This window comes from Gopherus evgoodei, chromosome 11 (genome assembly GCF_007399415.2).
Source record: "Gopherus evgoodei ecotype Sinaloan lineage chromosome 11, rGopEvg1_v1.p, whole genome shotgun sequence".
Lineage (NCBI taxonomy): Eukaryota > Metazoa > Chordata > Testudines > Testudinidae > Gopherus > Gopherus evgoodei.
In genome coordinates, this window is record NC_044332.1 from 7457230 (window position 1) to 7474775 (window position 17546).

General features: G+C 48.0%; 1 protein-coding gene across 8 annotated transcripts in view; it reads left to right on the forward strand.

Annotated features, from left to right (window-relative positions):
- PCBP3 (poly(rC) binding protein 3) overlaps positions 1-17546 on the forward strand; it is a 92095-nt gene that overhangs the window by 12922 nt on the left and 61627 nt on the right. For all 8 annotated transcript variants that reach the window (XM_030580087.1, XM_030580089.1, XM_030580088.1 and 5 more), the window contains exons 2-5: positions 9926-10071; positions 13581-13604; positions 14797-14829; positions 15463-15579. In XM_030580087.1, coding sequence (XP_030435947.1) covers positions 10003-10071; positions 13581-13604; positions 14797-14829; positions 15463-15579 — 243 coding nt within the window. In that variant the 5' untranslated portion in view covers positions 9926-10002. The remainder of the gene's footprint in view (positions 1-9925; positions 10072-13580; positions 13605-14796; positions 14830-15462; positions 15580-17546) is intronic.

Here is a 17546-nt window from a genome sequence, read left to right on the forward strand (position 1 = left end):
TTTACTAAACCATTCCTTGCATATGCATTTCATACATGATGGTGTATATCATGCAACTAAAAGATGGCAAATTCGATCAGACCTTTAAATGCCAGTTGTGAATTGGATATTCAGGGCTACATTGTGTTTTTCCTCTTGCCGTGTGCAAGAGTTGGCACACTGGTGTTTCCCTGTTGTTGTAGGGGTGTTTGTCTGCTGAGCCCTCCGCGCCAGGTCCTTTCTGCTGGCTGTTGCATTGTAGGGGTGAAGCCAAAGGTATATCCACTCTCTGCTCCTCCTGCCCACCTGCTTTGTCCCTGCATGCTTTGAGCCAAGGGCTGGGGAGGCCACACAGGAGTGCAGTGGGAGGCCTCGCAATCTCTTTTGTGTAGCCCACCTCCCAAGATAGCATGGCCCAGAGTGCTGAAACGTCTTGGCCATTTGTAATATTTGAAGCTGTCCCGGGCTGTGTCTGCAATGCGTCCCCTCCACGATTCTGCTGCACCACCTGAGCAGCTAGGATGTGCTCTGGGGGCGCCAGGCTCTGCCACCATTACTGCTGGGGCTATGCAGGCTATCCCATTGATTTCAGTAAGGAGGCCAGAATCGGCGCCACAGGGCCATGGGTGCAGGGAGAAGCAATATTTTCCCTGGTCAGGCTATGAAGTAGCTGCAAAGTCATTCCATTGCTTGTGCTTCATTGTTTATGCTCTTTTCTATGCTCTTTCCTGGTATTCTTAATGCAGGGTGCTGGCGCCAACCTGCCCCTTCAGGGGTTCATTGTTAGGTGGGAGGAGGGAGGGCTGGTACCTCATTTATAGACTGAAGCTGCCAGACCATGGCACTACCACCCTGCCACTTTGATCCCACTTGCACTCATAAAAAGAAGGCAGCTGAACCCTTGGGATGACCCCAGGTTTTTCCCTCCAATGGCTGCACCTAGAACATACCTGCCAGCTGTCCTAGTTAGGACTGTCCCTCCTGGAAATGTATTTTCTCTGTGTGCAGCAGTGGTGGCTAAGATGTCCTACAGCCCGGGGCAGAGAGACCGTGAGGCCCGATTACTGCAGGACTGGCAGAGCTGGCAGCTCATTGAGGGCACTCTTGACAGCATGTCAGGAGCCCTGGGGCTCTGCACTGTCACAGAGAAGGTAACTGCTATGAGTTTGGAAAGAATCAGGATCCACCAATGAGAGGCTTTCCCCTGTTAATTTAGAGACGGGAATAGAGTCATTTATAAAGTGTATTAAACAGGCAGGGATTAGGGGGCCACTGAAATCAGCTCTGATGGATCTTGCCCTTCTGAGGGTAAATAGGCTTTAGTTTTCACTCCATGAGTGAGAGACCCAGCTGAATTGGGACCTGTTTCAAGCTGTGCCATGCAGTGAGCAAGCAAAACACACTTTGAGTTACTAATTACTGATTCACCCTCCCCCCCCCGCATCCCCATCACTTCTATACTGCTGCCCACAGTCATCAGACTGGTCTTTAATGGTTGGTTATCATTAGACTATTCTAAAAATAAATGATGCCTAACAGATGCTTGTAAGCTGCCTGAAATACTCTGTGACTAGCTAGCAGAGCCCACTTTCCTCCTGAACTGCCTAGCGTACAACACCACACTACAGGCTGCTGGGTAATTAACTCTTACAGAAATGATCCCCCATTAACTGCGCCTCAAGCTGTCCCCTTGGTCCCGTCTGGAGCTCGGGAGACCTCCCATGAGTGCTACAATCCCTGCACGTGCCTAATGCAGAGGATTAAAGGGTCTGAGCGTCTTCGCTGTTGCCGTTTCTGTGTAAATTGTGGCGTGGCCGTGCAGGTTGTGACATGCTTTATTTTCTCTTCTGGACTGAGTTCGGAAAAGTGATAAATGGTGTGAGAGGGTGGCAGATGCAATGTCACCACTTTCCATCCCGGTAGGTATTTCAGCATGGCCTGAAACGGAGGGTGTTGTTCAACAGAACACACCTAGACTAGACAATGTGATGGAAACACTTTGCCAGTGGTGATGGAGAACCTGGGGAGGGGTTAGAAGAGAAACAATGGGATTCATTTTCCATTCCTCTCTGGTAACATAAAGGGGTAGAAATTGCCCCAGGGTTACCCCAGGTAGGGGGCAGGAGGTCAGGCCAGTGAGGGGGATACCTGGGAGGGGAAGAGGAGAGTTAGGCTACTGGGGGATGGTGTGGTGTGGAGTGGTGGCAATTGTTTCTGCCTCTCACCAAGACTAAGAATAGGGGAGGTGCAAAGATGGCATAGAGCGTTAGACACCCTGATGAGTGCAGTGGGCTGGAGAGGATGGCAAGCACAGGGGAAGGGCAGTGGGGAAGGTGACTCCAGTAGATAGTGCAGTCCATGTGTTTAGAGATAAAAGGAGATGGGCAGGTGGTAGGAGAGTGAGGCAAGGTCAAGGATCACAGGGAGGTAATAGAAGAGTGAGGCAGGGTCAAGGATGGTTGGAACTGGTTAGAAAATCAGTTGGTGGGGGAAGGATAGCTCAGTGGTTTGAGCATTGGCCTGCTAAACCCAGGGTTATGAGTTCAACTTTTGAGGGGGCCACTTAGGGACAAGGGCCAAAAATTGGCTGGATTATTTAATTGGGGATTGGTCCTGCTTTGAGCAGGGGGTTGGACTAGATGAACTCCTGAGATCCCTTCCAACCCTGGTATTCTATTATTCTAATGGCTCACAGTCAAACTGGAAGGATCTGTCCTGGATCTGGTCCTATTCAATATCTTCATCAATGATTTAGATAACGGCATAGAAAGTACCCTGATAAAGTCTGTGGATGATACCAAGCTGGGAGGGGTTGCAAGCGCTTTGGAGGACAAAATTAAAATTCAAAGTGATCTGGACAAACTGGAGAAATGGTCTGAAGTAAATAGGATGAAATTCAATAAGGACAAATGCAAAGTACTCCACTTAGGAAGGAACAATCAGTTGCACAAATGCAAAATGGGAAATGACTGCCAAGGAAGGAGTATTGCAGAAAGGGATCTGGGAGTTTTAGTGGATCACAAGCTAAATGTGAGTCAACAGTGTAACACTGTCACAAAACAATCAAACATCACTCTGGGATGAATTAGGAGTGTTGTAAGCAAGTCATGAGAAATAGTTCTTCCACTCTACTCTGCTGATAAGGCCTTAGCTAGAATAATGTGTTCAGTTCTGGGCACCACACTTAGGGAAAGAGGTGGATTAATTAGAGAAAGTCAAAAATCCAGAAGAGAGCGACGAAATGATGAAAGGTCTAGAAAACATGACCCGTGAGGAAAGATTTGAAAAATTGGGTTTGCTAAGTCTGGAGAGAAGACTGAGGGGGGATATAACAGTCTTCAAGTACATAAAAGGTACATAAATAGGAGAAGGATACATTGTTCTCTTTAACCTCTGAGGATAGGACAAGAAGCAATGGGCTTAAACTGCAGCAAGAGAGATTGAGGTGGGACATTAACAAAAACTTGCTAATGATCAGGGTGATTAAGCACTGGAATTAATTGTCTAAGGAAGTTGTGGAATCTCTGTCACTGGAGTATTTAGAAGCAGATTAGACAAACGCCTGTCAAGGATGGTCTAGATAATACATAGTCCTGCCTTGGCACAGGGAACTGGACTAGATGACCTCTCTAGGTCTCTTCCAGTCCTACATTTCTATGATTCGGTGGGGTTATATGGTTGGGAGACAATGCTTATATTATGAGGGGAAGAAAGTAGATGAGAGTGATAGGCAGTGAAAAGTGTAAGAGAGAAGTGAAAACAGGAAGAGACTGGGTATAAGGGAGGTCATGAAACAGTATGGGATGGGGTTGCTGGGGTGAATGGAGAGGTTGCAGGAAGAGAGTGGGGAGACATCTCCATCAGTTACAAGAATGGAGGAGAAGAGAGTGATGGGGAAGGAGAAGGGAAGAGGGGGACACACAGAAGGGCCATGATCCATGAGGCATGGTGCTGCCAGGGCTGCTACAATACAAATAATAATTGAATGGTGACTTCCTGAATGCGTAATGTTACAGATGGAGTTTGGTCATTCCAGTATCTCCCAACCCTAGCTTAATCAGCCATGCACCCTAATGATGCATGGCTTTCTCCTATCTCCTCTCTCCCCAAGGGAAGCTCCCTCTACCATAGGACTACGTGCCAGCGACATTTCTTCCCAGGGCTGGTCTACCACGAAGCGAACTGAAGTGGCTACCTCAGGTGCCAGACTGTGGGGGGGAGGTGGGTGGGCGCCACTGTGCCCCAGAGTGTAGAAAATTGTGTCTGGTGCCAGTGCAAATGTGTTCTCCCTGCTCTAGATGCACAGAGCTGGTGGAGTACTATGCTGAAGGAAGCAGGACACAAGAGACATAACGATCAGGCAGGAGAAAAGGTGAGAGGGAATAACAGAAAGCAGCAGGAGCTGCAGGGAGAGAGAGGAGGAGGCGCCTCTTATGTACCTCTCTAGCATCCCTAGGAGCCTGGACTGATTCACACCAGCTTCTCAGGGAGCTTCCTGTATCCTGCCACTTCCCTGAACCCACTTGAGGAGAACAGGCAGTCAGCTGAAGTAGTAGGAGTAGATGTGAAAATAAGCTGGTAGGGTCTGGTACGGCGTACCGGCAAGAGCCAGTACGCCATGCCGGACCGCACCGGCTTCAGTGGCAGAGGTTTAAAGGGCTCAGAGCTCCTGCGGCTATGGGCAGCCCAGAGCCCTTTGAATCCTGCCTGCAGCTCTGGCGGCTGAGTTGGGGCTGAATTTAAAGGGCTCAGAGCTCCCCGCAGCAGCAGGAGCTCCAGGCCCTTTAAATCCTGACCCCAGCCCGGCAAGGCTTGGAGCAGTGGAGATTTAAAGGGCTCAGAACTCCACGGCGGCCGGAGCCCTGAGCCCTTTAATTTGCCCCAGAGCCCCAGGGGCTCTCAGCCACCTCTGCAGGTGGGAGCCCAGGATTGATTTAAAGGCCTAGGGCTCCCAGCCACAGCCGGTGCACCAAGGCCTTTAAATCTTGAGGGGCCCCACCTCTTCCGGATGAGGCCACGCCCCCCTCAGGACTCCAGCAGTATCGGTAAGTCCTGTAAGTTGCTTTCACCCATGAGTAGGAGCCAGTTAGGACCACTGATATCTTCCCCCACTCAGACCCTACTGCCAGCCTGCTTATTTGTCCCCTTCCGTTGAGTGTTGAGAGCCACTCTAGCTGGCACAGAGCAGCAGTCATGAGTGAAAGAAGAAAACGCCCCTCTGGGGCAGCATTCAGAAAAAGAAAGAAAGCAAAGGAAGCTTTTCTATCTAAGCAGGAAGGAGCTCTCCTGAGATACCTAGACACAAATGTTCACAGTGAGCTTTCCAGCCCCACTGAGGATGTGAGTGGTGAGGAAATGCCTGATCTTCTAGTTAGTCAGAGTACAGGTGACCTGGCAGCTACCACAGCATCCATATCTCCATCTCAAATGGGTGTAACCATGCCCATTCTTGAAGAAAAGTGTAGATCAGAGAAGAGTGTGGTGGAGGCGCAAGAAACAGCTGCTGCTGAGTTTAGTTCCTTAAGTCTAGATGATCCAGGACTGTGGACCCACTTGAGCAGTAGCCTGAGGGACTTCCTTGTACTGCCTGGGCCACGGCAAGTGAAACTTCATGTTCCCCAAAGACAATGAAAATAGAAGTTTCCATCCAACACGTTACTGGTGTGAAATCCCCAATGGTGACAAAGTGGAGAGGCCATGACTTATGTACTCAAAAACCCAGAATGCTGCATACTGTTTTCATTGCAAACTCTTCCAGTCTAATGTTCCAGCCACATTGGGTTCTACAAGAACAAAGGACTGGAAAACTCTGGCTAGAAATCTGGCATGCTGTGAGAAGGCAGCAAATCACCAGAGAACTTTACATAGGTGGAAAGAGCTTGAGATGAGACTAAGGTTAAAGGCCACCATAGATGATCAGCATCAAGAGAAGATTGCATCAGAGTCTCTTTACTGGCAAAATGTTCTGAAAAGGTTCATTGCCATTGTGACAATGCTTGCTACCCAAAACCTAGCACTGCATGGCACTTCAGATCAGCTGTATGTGCCAAACAATGGAAACTTCCTTAAAATTATGGTGCTGATGGTTGTTTGATGCTGTACTCCAGGAGCATCTAAGAAGAGTCACCACCCAAGAAATGTACGCACACCACTACCTTGGAAAAACAATTCAAAATGAGATGACACAGTTACTGGGAACAAAAGTCAAACAGAAGATTGTGACAGATCTGAAGTCAGCAGGATATACTCTGTTATTCTGGACTGCACACCTGACATCAGCCATACGGAACAAATGACTTTAATGGGGCATTTTGTGATAACAACAGAATCTAGTGAAAATGTCCCTGCAATGGTGACTGTCAAAGAGCATTTTCTAGAATTTATTGACATTGGTGATACTCCAGGAACTGGTATAACAAATGTGCTTCTTGAAAAGCTGGAAGATACAGGAATTGCAATAGCTGACATGAGAGGTCAGGGCTACGGTAATGGTGCCAACATGAGAGGAAAGAACAGAGGAGTGCAAACACGGATCCGAGAGTTAAACCCTCGAGCTTTTTTTGTCCCATGCAGTTCTCATTCTTTGAACCTGGTGGTCAGTGATGCAGCATCAGCTTCTAGTGAGGCTGCTGAATTTTTTAATGTAATTCTAAGCATCTATGTATTTTTCGCTGCATCAACTCATCGATGGCAAATTTTGAATCAACATCTGGGAACATCCTCTGACACTGAAACCACTGAGTGCCACATGATGGGAAAGTCGAGCGGAGGTGATAAAGCCTATCAAACACCAAATTGGGAAGATAGATGATGCCATAGTTGCCATTATGGAGGATAATGCTATGACAGGAACTGTTCATGGGAGAACGGTGGCAGAGGGAAATGGAATCACCAGAAACATACATAACTTCAAATTTCTGTCTGGCTTAGTGTTGTGGCAAGACCTACTGTTTGAAATAAATGTTGTAAGCAAGAGACTCCAAGGTGTTGACCTTGATGTATCTGGAGCAATGGAACAACTGGACAGAGCAAAGTTATACCTACAGTCTTTCCAGTCAGATGAGGGATTTAAAAAAGTTCTGAAGAGTGCTCAAAAGCTGGCAGAGGAACTTCACACTGAAGCTATTTTCCCACCCATTCAAGAACACAAGAGTCACCGAAGAAGAAGACATTTTGATTACGAGGCACGGGATAATCCCATAAGAGACCCCAAACAACAATTCAAAGTTGAATTCTTTAACCAGGTGCTAGATTGTGCAATACAGTCAGTTGAAGAACGTTTCATGCAGCTCAAGGAACACAGCAGTATATTTGGGATGTTGAGTGATATTCCAAAACTCCTCACTATACCTGAAGAAGACCTACACCAGCAATGCAGGGCACTAGAGACTGTTGACATGTGATGACATGCATGATATTGATGCGAGTGATTTAGATGATGACCTGAAAGCCCTTTCAAGATACATTTCAGCAGGATCAACTCCAAAGGCTGTTCTGGAATATATGTGCACAAATAAGATGACCACCCTCTTTCCAAATGCTTTTGTTGCTCTGCGCACACTTCTAACACTTCCTGTAACAGTTGCCAGTGGAGAACGCAGCTTCTCCAAGCTGAAGTTAATAAAAACACACCTACTCTCACAATGACACAGGAGAGGCTGCTCGGCCTTGCAACCATCTCAATAGAGCATGAGCTAGCCCAGACTGTGGACCTTCAGGAAGCAATTCAAATCTTTGTAACCAAGAAGGCACGGAAAGCACCACTTTGATTATTCAAACAGATAAAAATGCCAGTGTTTACTATGCAGACAAGAAAAGTTACATTTGCCATTCAGGTGTTTGAAAGTTAAGTGTTACTTAAAATTTTTGAACAAGGCATTTTAAGTTGTTAGTTTTTCTTTATTGGGGTAGGTAGCAGAGCAGTACCATGAGAGGAGAATAACAGGAAGAAGGCACAATTGAGACTTTCAAAGTTTTGGCCCAAGTGAGGGGTTTATGAGGGGGTCAAAAGCAATTGCAATTGCTGTAATAAAGGTAGTACAGCAGTTTTCTGCTTGCTGTCGTGGTCCCACAGGGCAACTCACTGGTCCAGTGAAGAAAGGGAAGGTTTTCCATTGCCTTAAGGACATATGTTTTGGTGGGTTAGATAGATGAAATGATTGGTCCATTAAGTCCTGTATTCTGCTTCTGGTTGTGGTCAGTGCCTGATGTTTCAGAGTCAAATGGAAGGAACTGAGATGTGTAAGGACCTTCACAAGAAGAAAAATACAAGATGCTACAGGGCTCTTTAATCTAGTGGAGAAAAAATGTAACAAGCAGCAGTGGCTGGATGCTGAAGCCAGACAAATTCAAATTAGAAGTCAGGTGTGGATTGTTAACAGTGATGGGGAATTATCCACTGCAGCCAACCTTCAAGGGAAGTGGTGCATTCTCCATCTTGTGATGTCTTCAGACTGGATGCCTTTCTGGAAGACATAGAATATTAGGGTTGGAAGGGCCCTCAGGAAGTCATCTAATCCCACCCCTCTACTCAGGGGAGGACCAATCCCAGACAGATTTTGCCCCAGATTCGTAAGGATTGAACTCGCAACACTGGGTTTAGCAGGCCAATGCTCAAATCACTGAACTATCCCTCCCCCCTCTACAGGCACAACTGCCTGGGCTGAGTACAGGATAACTGGGTGAATTGTAAAGGGCTGTGCTACACAGGTGGTCAGAGTAGTTGATCTGATGGTTCCTTCTGGCCATGTATCCATGAATGTCTATAGCTCACATGTAACCAGTCGGAAAAAGCGTCATTGCTTATGGCTGCTAGTGAGTATAACAGCCCACTGGGTGCATTTGGTTCCAGCTGCAGTTGTAGACAATAAACATCTGGCCCAGGTTCTCTGGCACACCCAGGTGTGCTTGGCACAGGACCAGAGGGAATTTAGCACATGCCACCTTTGTGTGTCTCTGATCCTTGGGCCATCCAGAGAATGCTTAGGCCCCTGGTGCATGTCAGGCTTCCTATGCCCCAAGGCACACTTCCCTCCTTGCCATTCCCGCCACTTTCCCTGAGGTGTGGGTAGCACTGAGCCGGCTCTCGACAAGCAGGGATTCCCCTTGCAGAATTCCTAGGCAGCTGGTAAAGCTGGAGATCCGCAAGCCGAGGAGCTGACCCAAAGAGAAAACCACACACAAAAGTTCATCAGCACATGAGCTGACTCCTCACTCTGGGAAGAAAAGCTGGCTGGGTAGGTTCTACTCTTGGTTACAAGCAAGATGAAAAATGTATATTACAAAGACTGGCTCCACTCATTGGGTGTGTTTACGCTGTGATTAAAAACCCACAGCTGACCTGTGCCAGCTGACTCAGGCTTGGGTTCCAGGGTTGTCGAATTGCAATGTGGACATTCAGGTTTGGGCTGGAGCCTGGGATCTAGGACCCTGCAAGGTGGGAGGGGAACGTGTAAACAGCCCCTTATCCTGAGCCCTGCATGCCTGAGTCAGCTGGCACAGGCCAGCCACAGGTGTCTAATCGCAGTGTAGACATACCCTTTGTCTGTCCCAGACAGGAGTGAGCCCCTGCCTCACTCTTCTGTTTTTGATGTGTCCCATGCAGCGAGCTCTTGCTGTGTTGCACAAGCAATGTACTGTGTGTCACATACATGCACCCACATCCTTTTACTGTAACAAAAACAAAGAAGCAAACCCATGAGTATTCAGGAGCCCTGACCATGGGAGCTGCATGCCTAGCTGAGCAGGGCAAGGGCAGAGCAAAGCATCTCCCCATCGGTCAGTGAACAGAACCTTGTCTCCAAGCTTGTTTGTGTTCCGTGGAAGGCCATGTCCAAGTCCCCGGCCACTGGCAGCAGGTGTTGTGGAAAGAGTGAAATCAGCTGGTAGACTTCACTGATTCATAAAGCAGGGAGCACTAAGCAGCTCTGCCTCTGTCTCCTTACAGGTGATTGTTTCAGGGCTGTCTTGTCCTTCCTTGGGCCTCCCTGTTCCTTACCACACATCTCCCGTACTTGGTAGGAAATGGAATCAAAAGTCTCGGAAGGTGGCCTGAATGTTACTCTCACCATCCGGCTACTCATGCATGGAAAGGTAAGGAGTGGATGCACATTTTGTTGTCTTCATTTCAGCTCCATTGCCCGTAACAATGAAATAATCAGTGTTTACCAAATGGAGGATGGTGAAATGCTAGATTGAGCTGTTCGTCTCCACCCCGAGCCAGGGGCACCGTGTCACTGCGCTGCTCCAGGAGAAGCCTGGGAGGGAACTGTGACTGTGAGGGGTGCAATTCCAGCTCCCTGCTTGGGCTAGCCCTGACAGGAGTGCAGCTGACTTCCCCCATTGCACAGGTTCAGCGATGTCACGGGCTCCACCTGCTCTCTCATGAAAAACTCAGCAGGAGCAGATAGACTCCCCCTCTGCTTGCCATCTTCTGGGGAGGGCTGGCCTACGCGCCCAGAATGCAGGACATGCATGCTTTGGCTCAGCCCTGCTGCTGCTCTCCAGGCAGAGCGGTGGGAACAATCCATTAGACAGACACGGAGTGAGGGGGACTCCCTGCCACCCTCACACACACGCTCACACACGCACAGAGCCCTCCCCACATGCTGGCCCCATGTTATCATGTGAACTGGAACCAGCTGGAGGGCCCTCTCCAGCCATCCCAAGGGCTGAGATAGTGAACACAGACTAGGGTCAAGGCATCGTCCCTCTCCCCATTCTCCACCACAAGCCACCAGCCTTCCACCATTGCAGGGCTTTGCTGGAAAAAGCAGCGAAGGCACCTTGAGACAAAGGCACAAGGCGGCATGGAGGGGCCTGGAAGATTCCCCCCTGCCAGGGATGGGCCCCACTGAAAGGGAGACAAGGAGAAAGCCACTGGTCTGCGGCATGGGACAGGGCTGGGGGGACAGAGAGCAGTGCTTGTGTTAATGTAACTCCCCACACCCATAGTATGTGGTAATATGCTTGAGGGTGTTCCGGACCCCAGCCCACCAGCCCCAGGGGGTGGTGCTCCTCAGGCTAAAACTGTGGGCACCATGCCCAGAGGAGGTCAGGCAGGGCTGCGGGGAACACACCTGGCCCACTTCCTGGTGCCCTTGTGTGTAAGGGTGCAGCAGGAACAGGGCCTAGGGGTGCTCTCTGGTGCAACATGTGCAGCCCTTCATGCAGGCAGGCGAATCCACTGGAGGCAAACCATGGGAGAGAGCAAACAGGACTGCACATCTCTACCCTGGGCAGCGAGCCCAGGGGAGTGCAGGAGTGGGGAGATGGGGAGTCTGATATTCTGGACGCTGGGAATAGCAGCCTCTGGGGCCAGACCCCACCCTTCAGCACCCCCTCCGACTGTGGCTAGCCATTGTCTTTAGCTCAGCATTGCAAAGAATGCTTGTTCCTCTCGCTCTGGAGCTGCCTGACAGCTCAGCATGGGTGAGCGTGGGACCCTGGAGCACAGTATTTCTATGTGAGGGCTGGAACTTAGCTTGTCCTCTCCAGACAGTGCATCCCTCCATGGCCCATCACCGGGACCAGCCATGCCCTCTCTGGGAATCCATTCACATGCTCAGGTTTCTTTTCAGCATCTCCCAGGCCCATGCTGGGATGTGCACTGGACACCGAGCACCTCTCTGACCCTGGTCCACTTCTCCCAGCTGCTCCCTGACTGTACGATGTAATGAATGGTTTCCACATGCTAGGCAGACACAGATGGGTGCAGACGTGCAAGGCCATGAGCATGGGTCATTGGTATAGACTTTGCACAGACTCCTAGACTCCATAGATTCCTTCCCGAATTCTCTTCCCCGCAAGCTCTCTGGCCTGCACTCGGGTCTCCAGCCACATCGAGCCACAGCCCCTCCTGCCTCATTCACTCCTATTTCCTGGTCACCATTGTGAGCCATGGCGTTACAGTCACAGACGGTGCCACCCAGTGCCCTGCTCTGATGAGAGGCAGTGTCTCTGTCAGCCGTGCACCCAACTCTGTGTGCCCTGTCAGACTCCTCAAGTGCCAGCAGTTGACAGCTGCGACCATGGCTGTATCGGTGCAGCCCTCATGTGCCATGTGAACAGGGGACTGCTTCCTCCCAAGAGCCTTCACTGCAGGTGTCAGCCCAAGCAGCCTGCTCAGGCAAATGGCACCTTGTGGCTTCAAAGCCACAGCTCTGCCCATCCCAAGCTTTCAAAACCTTTCAGGAAACCAGCGCGAGTCAGACTGGTGCCCTGTAGCCTTGGTGCCCACCCACTTCACGCCTTTGAAAACTCTGGGTCTGCTGGGGAATACTGGGAGAACTGATCTAAAATACCAGACAATAGAAGTCTGTGTACCAAGAAGATGATATCAAGACTCTTCCTCTTCATTTCCCACTTTCAAAGGCAAGGAGCACTTTGCAGAGCTTAGTGAAGGATGAGACCTGATGGAGCATTATTATACACTTGAAGTCACATGAATTTAGCACCATTCCACAGCTTTAGAGAAGTGTTTCTCAACCTTCTCAGGTTGGCATTGACTTAGTATTTAAAGTAAAAAATATTTGTGGTTCCCTTACATTTATTAAAAGAGTAAGAGCAAAATAATTTTCAGTGATAAGCCTGTATCATTGATTTGTGGGTGTGTTTCAAGAGGCTGACAGAGAATACTTGATCTTGAAATGGAAGGGTTTATGGGGAGTGAGGGAATGAGATTTCCTTTGCTTTAGACTGTAATAGAAGTTTCAACACCTCGCAACTCTTCCCCTGTTGGCCTCTCATAGCCCTCCAGGGGTCACAATCCTCCAGCTGAGAAATGGGGCTCTCGAGGAAGGTCTAATTCTCCAACTGATGGCACTTGGGAAGGTGTGTGCCTCCCCCTAATGTGCCAGTATGCTCTGAGTGACAGACATTCCTCTCACTTGCTCACTGTGGGTATGGCTGTGCTCATCAACCGCAACACAAACCACGTCTGAACTCCTTGTGAAGTCATGTAGTGTAATACAGCCTACCTGGGAATGTACAGCCTGTCGTTTTGCTTGACTGGCTGAACGTGCCAGAAGACATGCATGCTCATGTGCTGGAGGAGGGCCACATATCGTGGAGCTGAAACACAACTGATTGCTCCGTTCTGAGAGTCACAGTTCCATGTTTTCTTTAAAAAAAATTAAACCCTCCTTTATTACCTAGATAGTGTTTTTTGCACATGATGCTATGAGAGTGCTATAGCTCTGTTCTAGGCTGCCTTGCAACCAGCTTGTCCAGGAGATCATGCAGCCACTCAGCTTCACTAGGCCCCATTCAGGAAAGCATGTACTTACATGATCTCGTGAACCGGGGCCATAGTTCAGAACCAACACTGTCTGTGAGGCACCTCAGAGAGCAAACAGAGTTTATATCCTCCTCAGGCCAGAGGAAACACATGTGAGCATCGGGAAACACGTGAGCATCCCCTCTGAAATAAAGAAGTAATTTCCTTTCTGCTCCGTGTTTTTTGTGGCTGTTTGAAAATCACTCTGTGTGGTTCATAATTCATTGAATTCAGTGAGTGCACCAACTCCTGTCTGTCACTATGAGATTTTATTGGAGTTTCTTAAATTCTGTAATTTCTGTCTTTGTGTTTGCGTCTTTTATAGGAAGTTGGAAGCATCATTGGGAAGGTAAATATTTCTTCAGATTCCATCATTGTATATGTTAGTTGTATAGTAGTTATAACTTGTATTTTACAGCTGTTAATTATTGCATGACACACTTCTGAAAATTATCATTTTGAGGAGCTATTTTTCTGATTGCATGATAGATTATTCATGTATCTGAAGAAGAAATCAAAGAACATTCTCCTTACAAAATGCACCTAAAATACTGTAATTTTTCTAGTCTATCACTATTGCTGCGTCACTCTGGCTACTAATATATATGTTCATTCTGGGATGATGATAATTTTGTTCCCACTGGTACATTAAGGAAAAAGATGAATCTCATCACAAGAGTAGCAAAATGTCAGTAAATACATTGGTTTCACGACCTTGGCAAATTAGCATAACAACAAAGAAATTTCTACAATTCTTCTATAGCAGAGTACTCAGTTATAAGTGACCTGTTTACACAACTGCTCAAATTACAATTACAACCTTCCTGAAAAATGGACAGGTGCTTATGTGTTAAAGTTCAAAATTGGATGGCACTGACAGTAAAGAACACAGAATATCATTTGCCCCACTGGACCTTTGTGAAAAGAGCCATGATATTCTAGGGCACTGGCCCCAAAGAACAATGTTTACAGTGAGGTTACTACAGCATTACGGAGGACCGTTATTGGAGAAGGCTGAAGTGTTTTTACAGATTGGTAGGTCGGTAGAAGAAGGGGTCATTACAACGACTGGTAAGAGGAGGATACTTGTCCCTCCACACATGGCCTTTATTTTTTCCATTATTTTCTTATCAAACTCAGATTGTTTAGTCAACTTTTTTATGGGTGTGAATGTCTTTGAGCTTCTTCCATGGAGAAGGACATTTAGAAAGGAAGAAACTCATTGTGAATCGCTATGAGAATGATCTGAATGCTGTTTTGTCAGTTAAGCGAGCAGACATGATTCCAATTCACGCAGGAATAAAATCTACAGGGTATGAAAAGGAAATTGTTAATAGTCTATTCTCAGAATACAAATACACCTCAAAGCTCTAGCAGGATTGGGGAGGGGGAGCAGGGGGTGAACTCTTCTCTCAGCTTTCTAAACTGTATTTTATGTATTTGTCTTTTATGAAAATGTATTAGAAACTTTAATCAGGATAGGTGTTTGGATGAAGCTGTTGATGATATTCTAATGGTTGCGTTTCTGCATCTTATTTCAGAAAGGAGAGACCGTGAAAAAGATGCGGGAGGAGGTGAGCTACCCAGACATCTGAAATGATTTCTAATGAAAGCGCCATGGAGACTAATGGAAAGGCCTTGCTCCTACGGCCCAATTTGTGGGAATTTCGGTGTATAGTTGCCTAGAGCTCTGCAGATATTTTCTCTGAGAAAACATGCAATTAGTTATGTGCTCAGTACTAAAGACCATTGATCCATTATTCAAGAAATTTAAGCAAGCTGCATAAAATAAAAATGTAGACTATGGCTGGAGACCCTTTGTCAGTTTTTATTCATGCCATACTCAGGAAAGCTCCCATTAACTTCAGTGGAGATTCACCTGAACCATTAATTTGCCTTACAAGTTCATTGTCCAAGCACTTTGTGCTTTTGTGTACTGATTGGTTGTCGCGTTCGTATAAAAGGTTGGCTTGTTTTTTAAATGAACCTGGCCCCTGCCAGCGTACCTTTACATTGGAGAGGAGCCACCAGCAGTCCCCGTGGGCGCAGGGCTTTACTTACACACTGGTCAGATTGCAGGAGCTGAGGTTATTGGTGAACCTCTAGCCTGTTTCTCTAGGTCAGTAGCCAGCTATGGTTCAGTGTGTGGCCATGCAGGTTGATGGGCTTTTTAAAGGGCTTAGGAGAGGTTTTTCTTTTCTTTCTAGAGTGGAGCAAGAATCAACATCTCTGAGGGGAACTGTCCGGAAAGAATTGTGACCATCACAGGCCCCACAGATGCCATCTTCAAGGCTTTTGCCATGATTGCTTACAAATTTGAGGAGGTGAGGAAACACACACGCTCCTTTGCAGAAGGAGAACTGGTGAGCCAATTTTTGACAAAGTTCCAGAGCTGGGGGACCAGCCCTAATGCTGCCAAGACCACTGAAGTCTGGTGGAAATTGTGGGTCAGTGCACACAAGTTTATCATGCTGCTGTGCCTACAGCTCACTGTTATGATGTAGCATTACATGACATTGTCACAGCGCAGGGTTACAAGGCTGTGTTGTAATGTCAGGACACAGCTGTCACCTCAGGCTGGGGATAGGGGCAACAGGAAAAAGTTTCCAGGCCGGAGCATCAAATAGTGAGGTGGGGCCGAAAAGCTTTCTGAGGCTGCCGCTGCAGCCTTTTGCTGTGCACCCTCTGGCTGCTGCTGTGAGGAGCCAATGGCTGTGATGTCAGTGGTGGTGCTGTATCAGGGAATACTACCAGACAGATCTGGGAAGAGGGCCAGGGAGCTTGGGAAGCAGGGGAGATGGAAAGGTGAGGCAGAGAGGGGAAGGGGAGAGTTGGGGGGGGGCCTGCATGTGTGTCTGTATGTGTGTGTGTGTATGTGCGTGTGTGTGTGTGCACACATGTGTGGGGAACAGAGGTGGTGGAGCAGGGCTGGAGGGAGGAAAATCACTGAGGGATGCCAAAATCCATTGAAGAGGTGATCCACTGGTCAGGAGCTGGAGTGAACGAGTCCATGCAGAGCCACCTCGTGCTGGGAGATACAGAGTGGCCCTGCTTCTGTTCTTGTTCTGGAGTCTGACATGCTGGCAACAGGTTCATTCCAGCCCTGAGAGTGAGATTTGTCCATATCTTAGTGGAGAAGGGGGTAGCCCTCGCGCAAGGTGAAGGTCACTAGTTGGCATGGTTTCAGGTAGTTTCAGCAGAGAGACCAAGAACCGAAATGGGCAGGATTAGAAACAGAAGTACTTATTTGTAGAGCTTGTCCCTCCTGGCCAAGGTTGAGCTGCCTGGATGGCGTGGCGTGGGATAGGCCAGCATGGATCCTGCACCTGTTCCTGAGTGGGAAAATCCGTTTCTGCACCTCCCAGTACAGTGCTTTTCTGAATACCCAGCACTTTTGATCAGTAGATCTCACAGCACTTTATAAAGGAGATCAGTATCATTATCCCCACTCTACAGATGGGGAAACTGAGGCATAAGGCAATACAGTAACTTGCCCAAAGTCAGCCAATGGCAGAGCCAGGGCTAGGAATCCAGGGGCAGGGTACTATCCACTGGACCACACCCCTTCACTACATTTGTGCTCAACAGATGAAAAATACAGCCACAGAATCCCCCTGCAATAGAGGGCTTTGTGCATTACACAGAGCTGTGAGCATTGATGGCACAAGGAGTGGTCTCTTCCAAGGAGGGTGAGAAAAGCAAAAGCTTTACTCCTTGGTAAAACTGACTGTGAGGAAACAGAGTTCACAGGCGGTGTGGGCTGGAGGAGATACCATCCCTGTATATTACACGGTTGCTGTCTCTGACTTTTTCAGCAGATGATCTCCTTCAGGTCTTGCCTCACGTGTAATTCAGTCTTTGCCCATCGTCATTCTGTCAAGTGTAAGGATTCCCATGCAGTCTTGTGGGAAGAGAGGCAAATTCCACCCCTGAATCAGTGCCCTCGTGCTTCCTGGTTACAGCTCCTCAAGACAGCCCTTGTCATGCTGATGGGAATAGGAAGGATGTATCTGTACACTCGATACAAATCATTCCATTGAGGTTCACTTACTCAACAGATAGATCTAGCAAATAGTTATTACGGGAAAACATTCAGCAAGTAGTGGTCAGTTACTTACAAGTAGGAAGCTCATTAGGATGATCTCATCACAGTTGCCACCAGCACCGGACAATACAGTTTCCATCTCCCTTTGTTATGCAAATTATTCATAACTTTTTGTTATCTTGTCTCATATGTATCAGTCTCTCATTTCCATGTCAACTGTCCTCCCCCGTCAGTACAGGTGTCGTG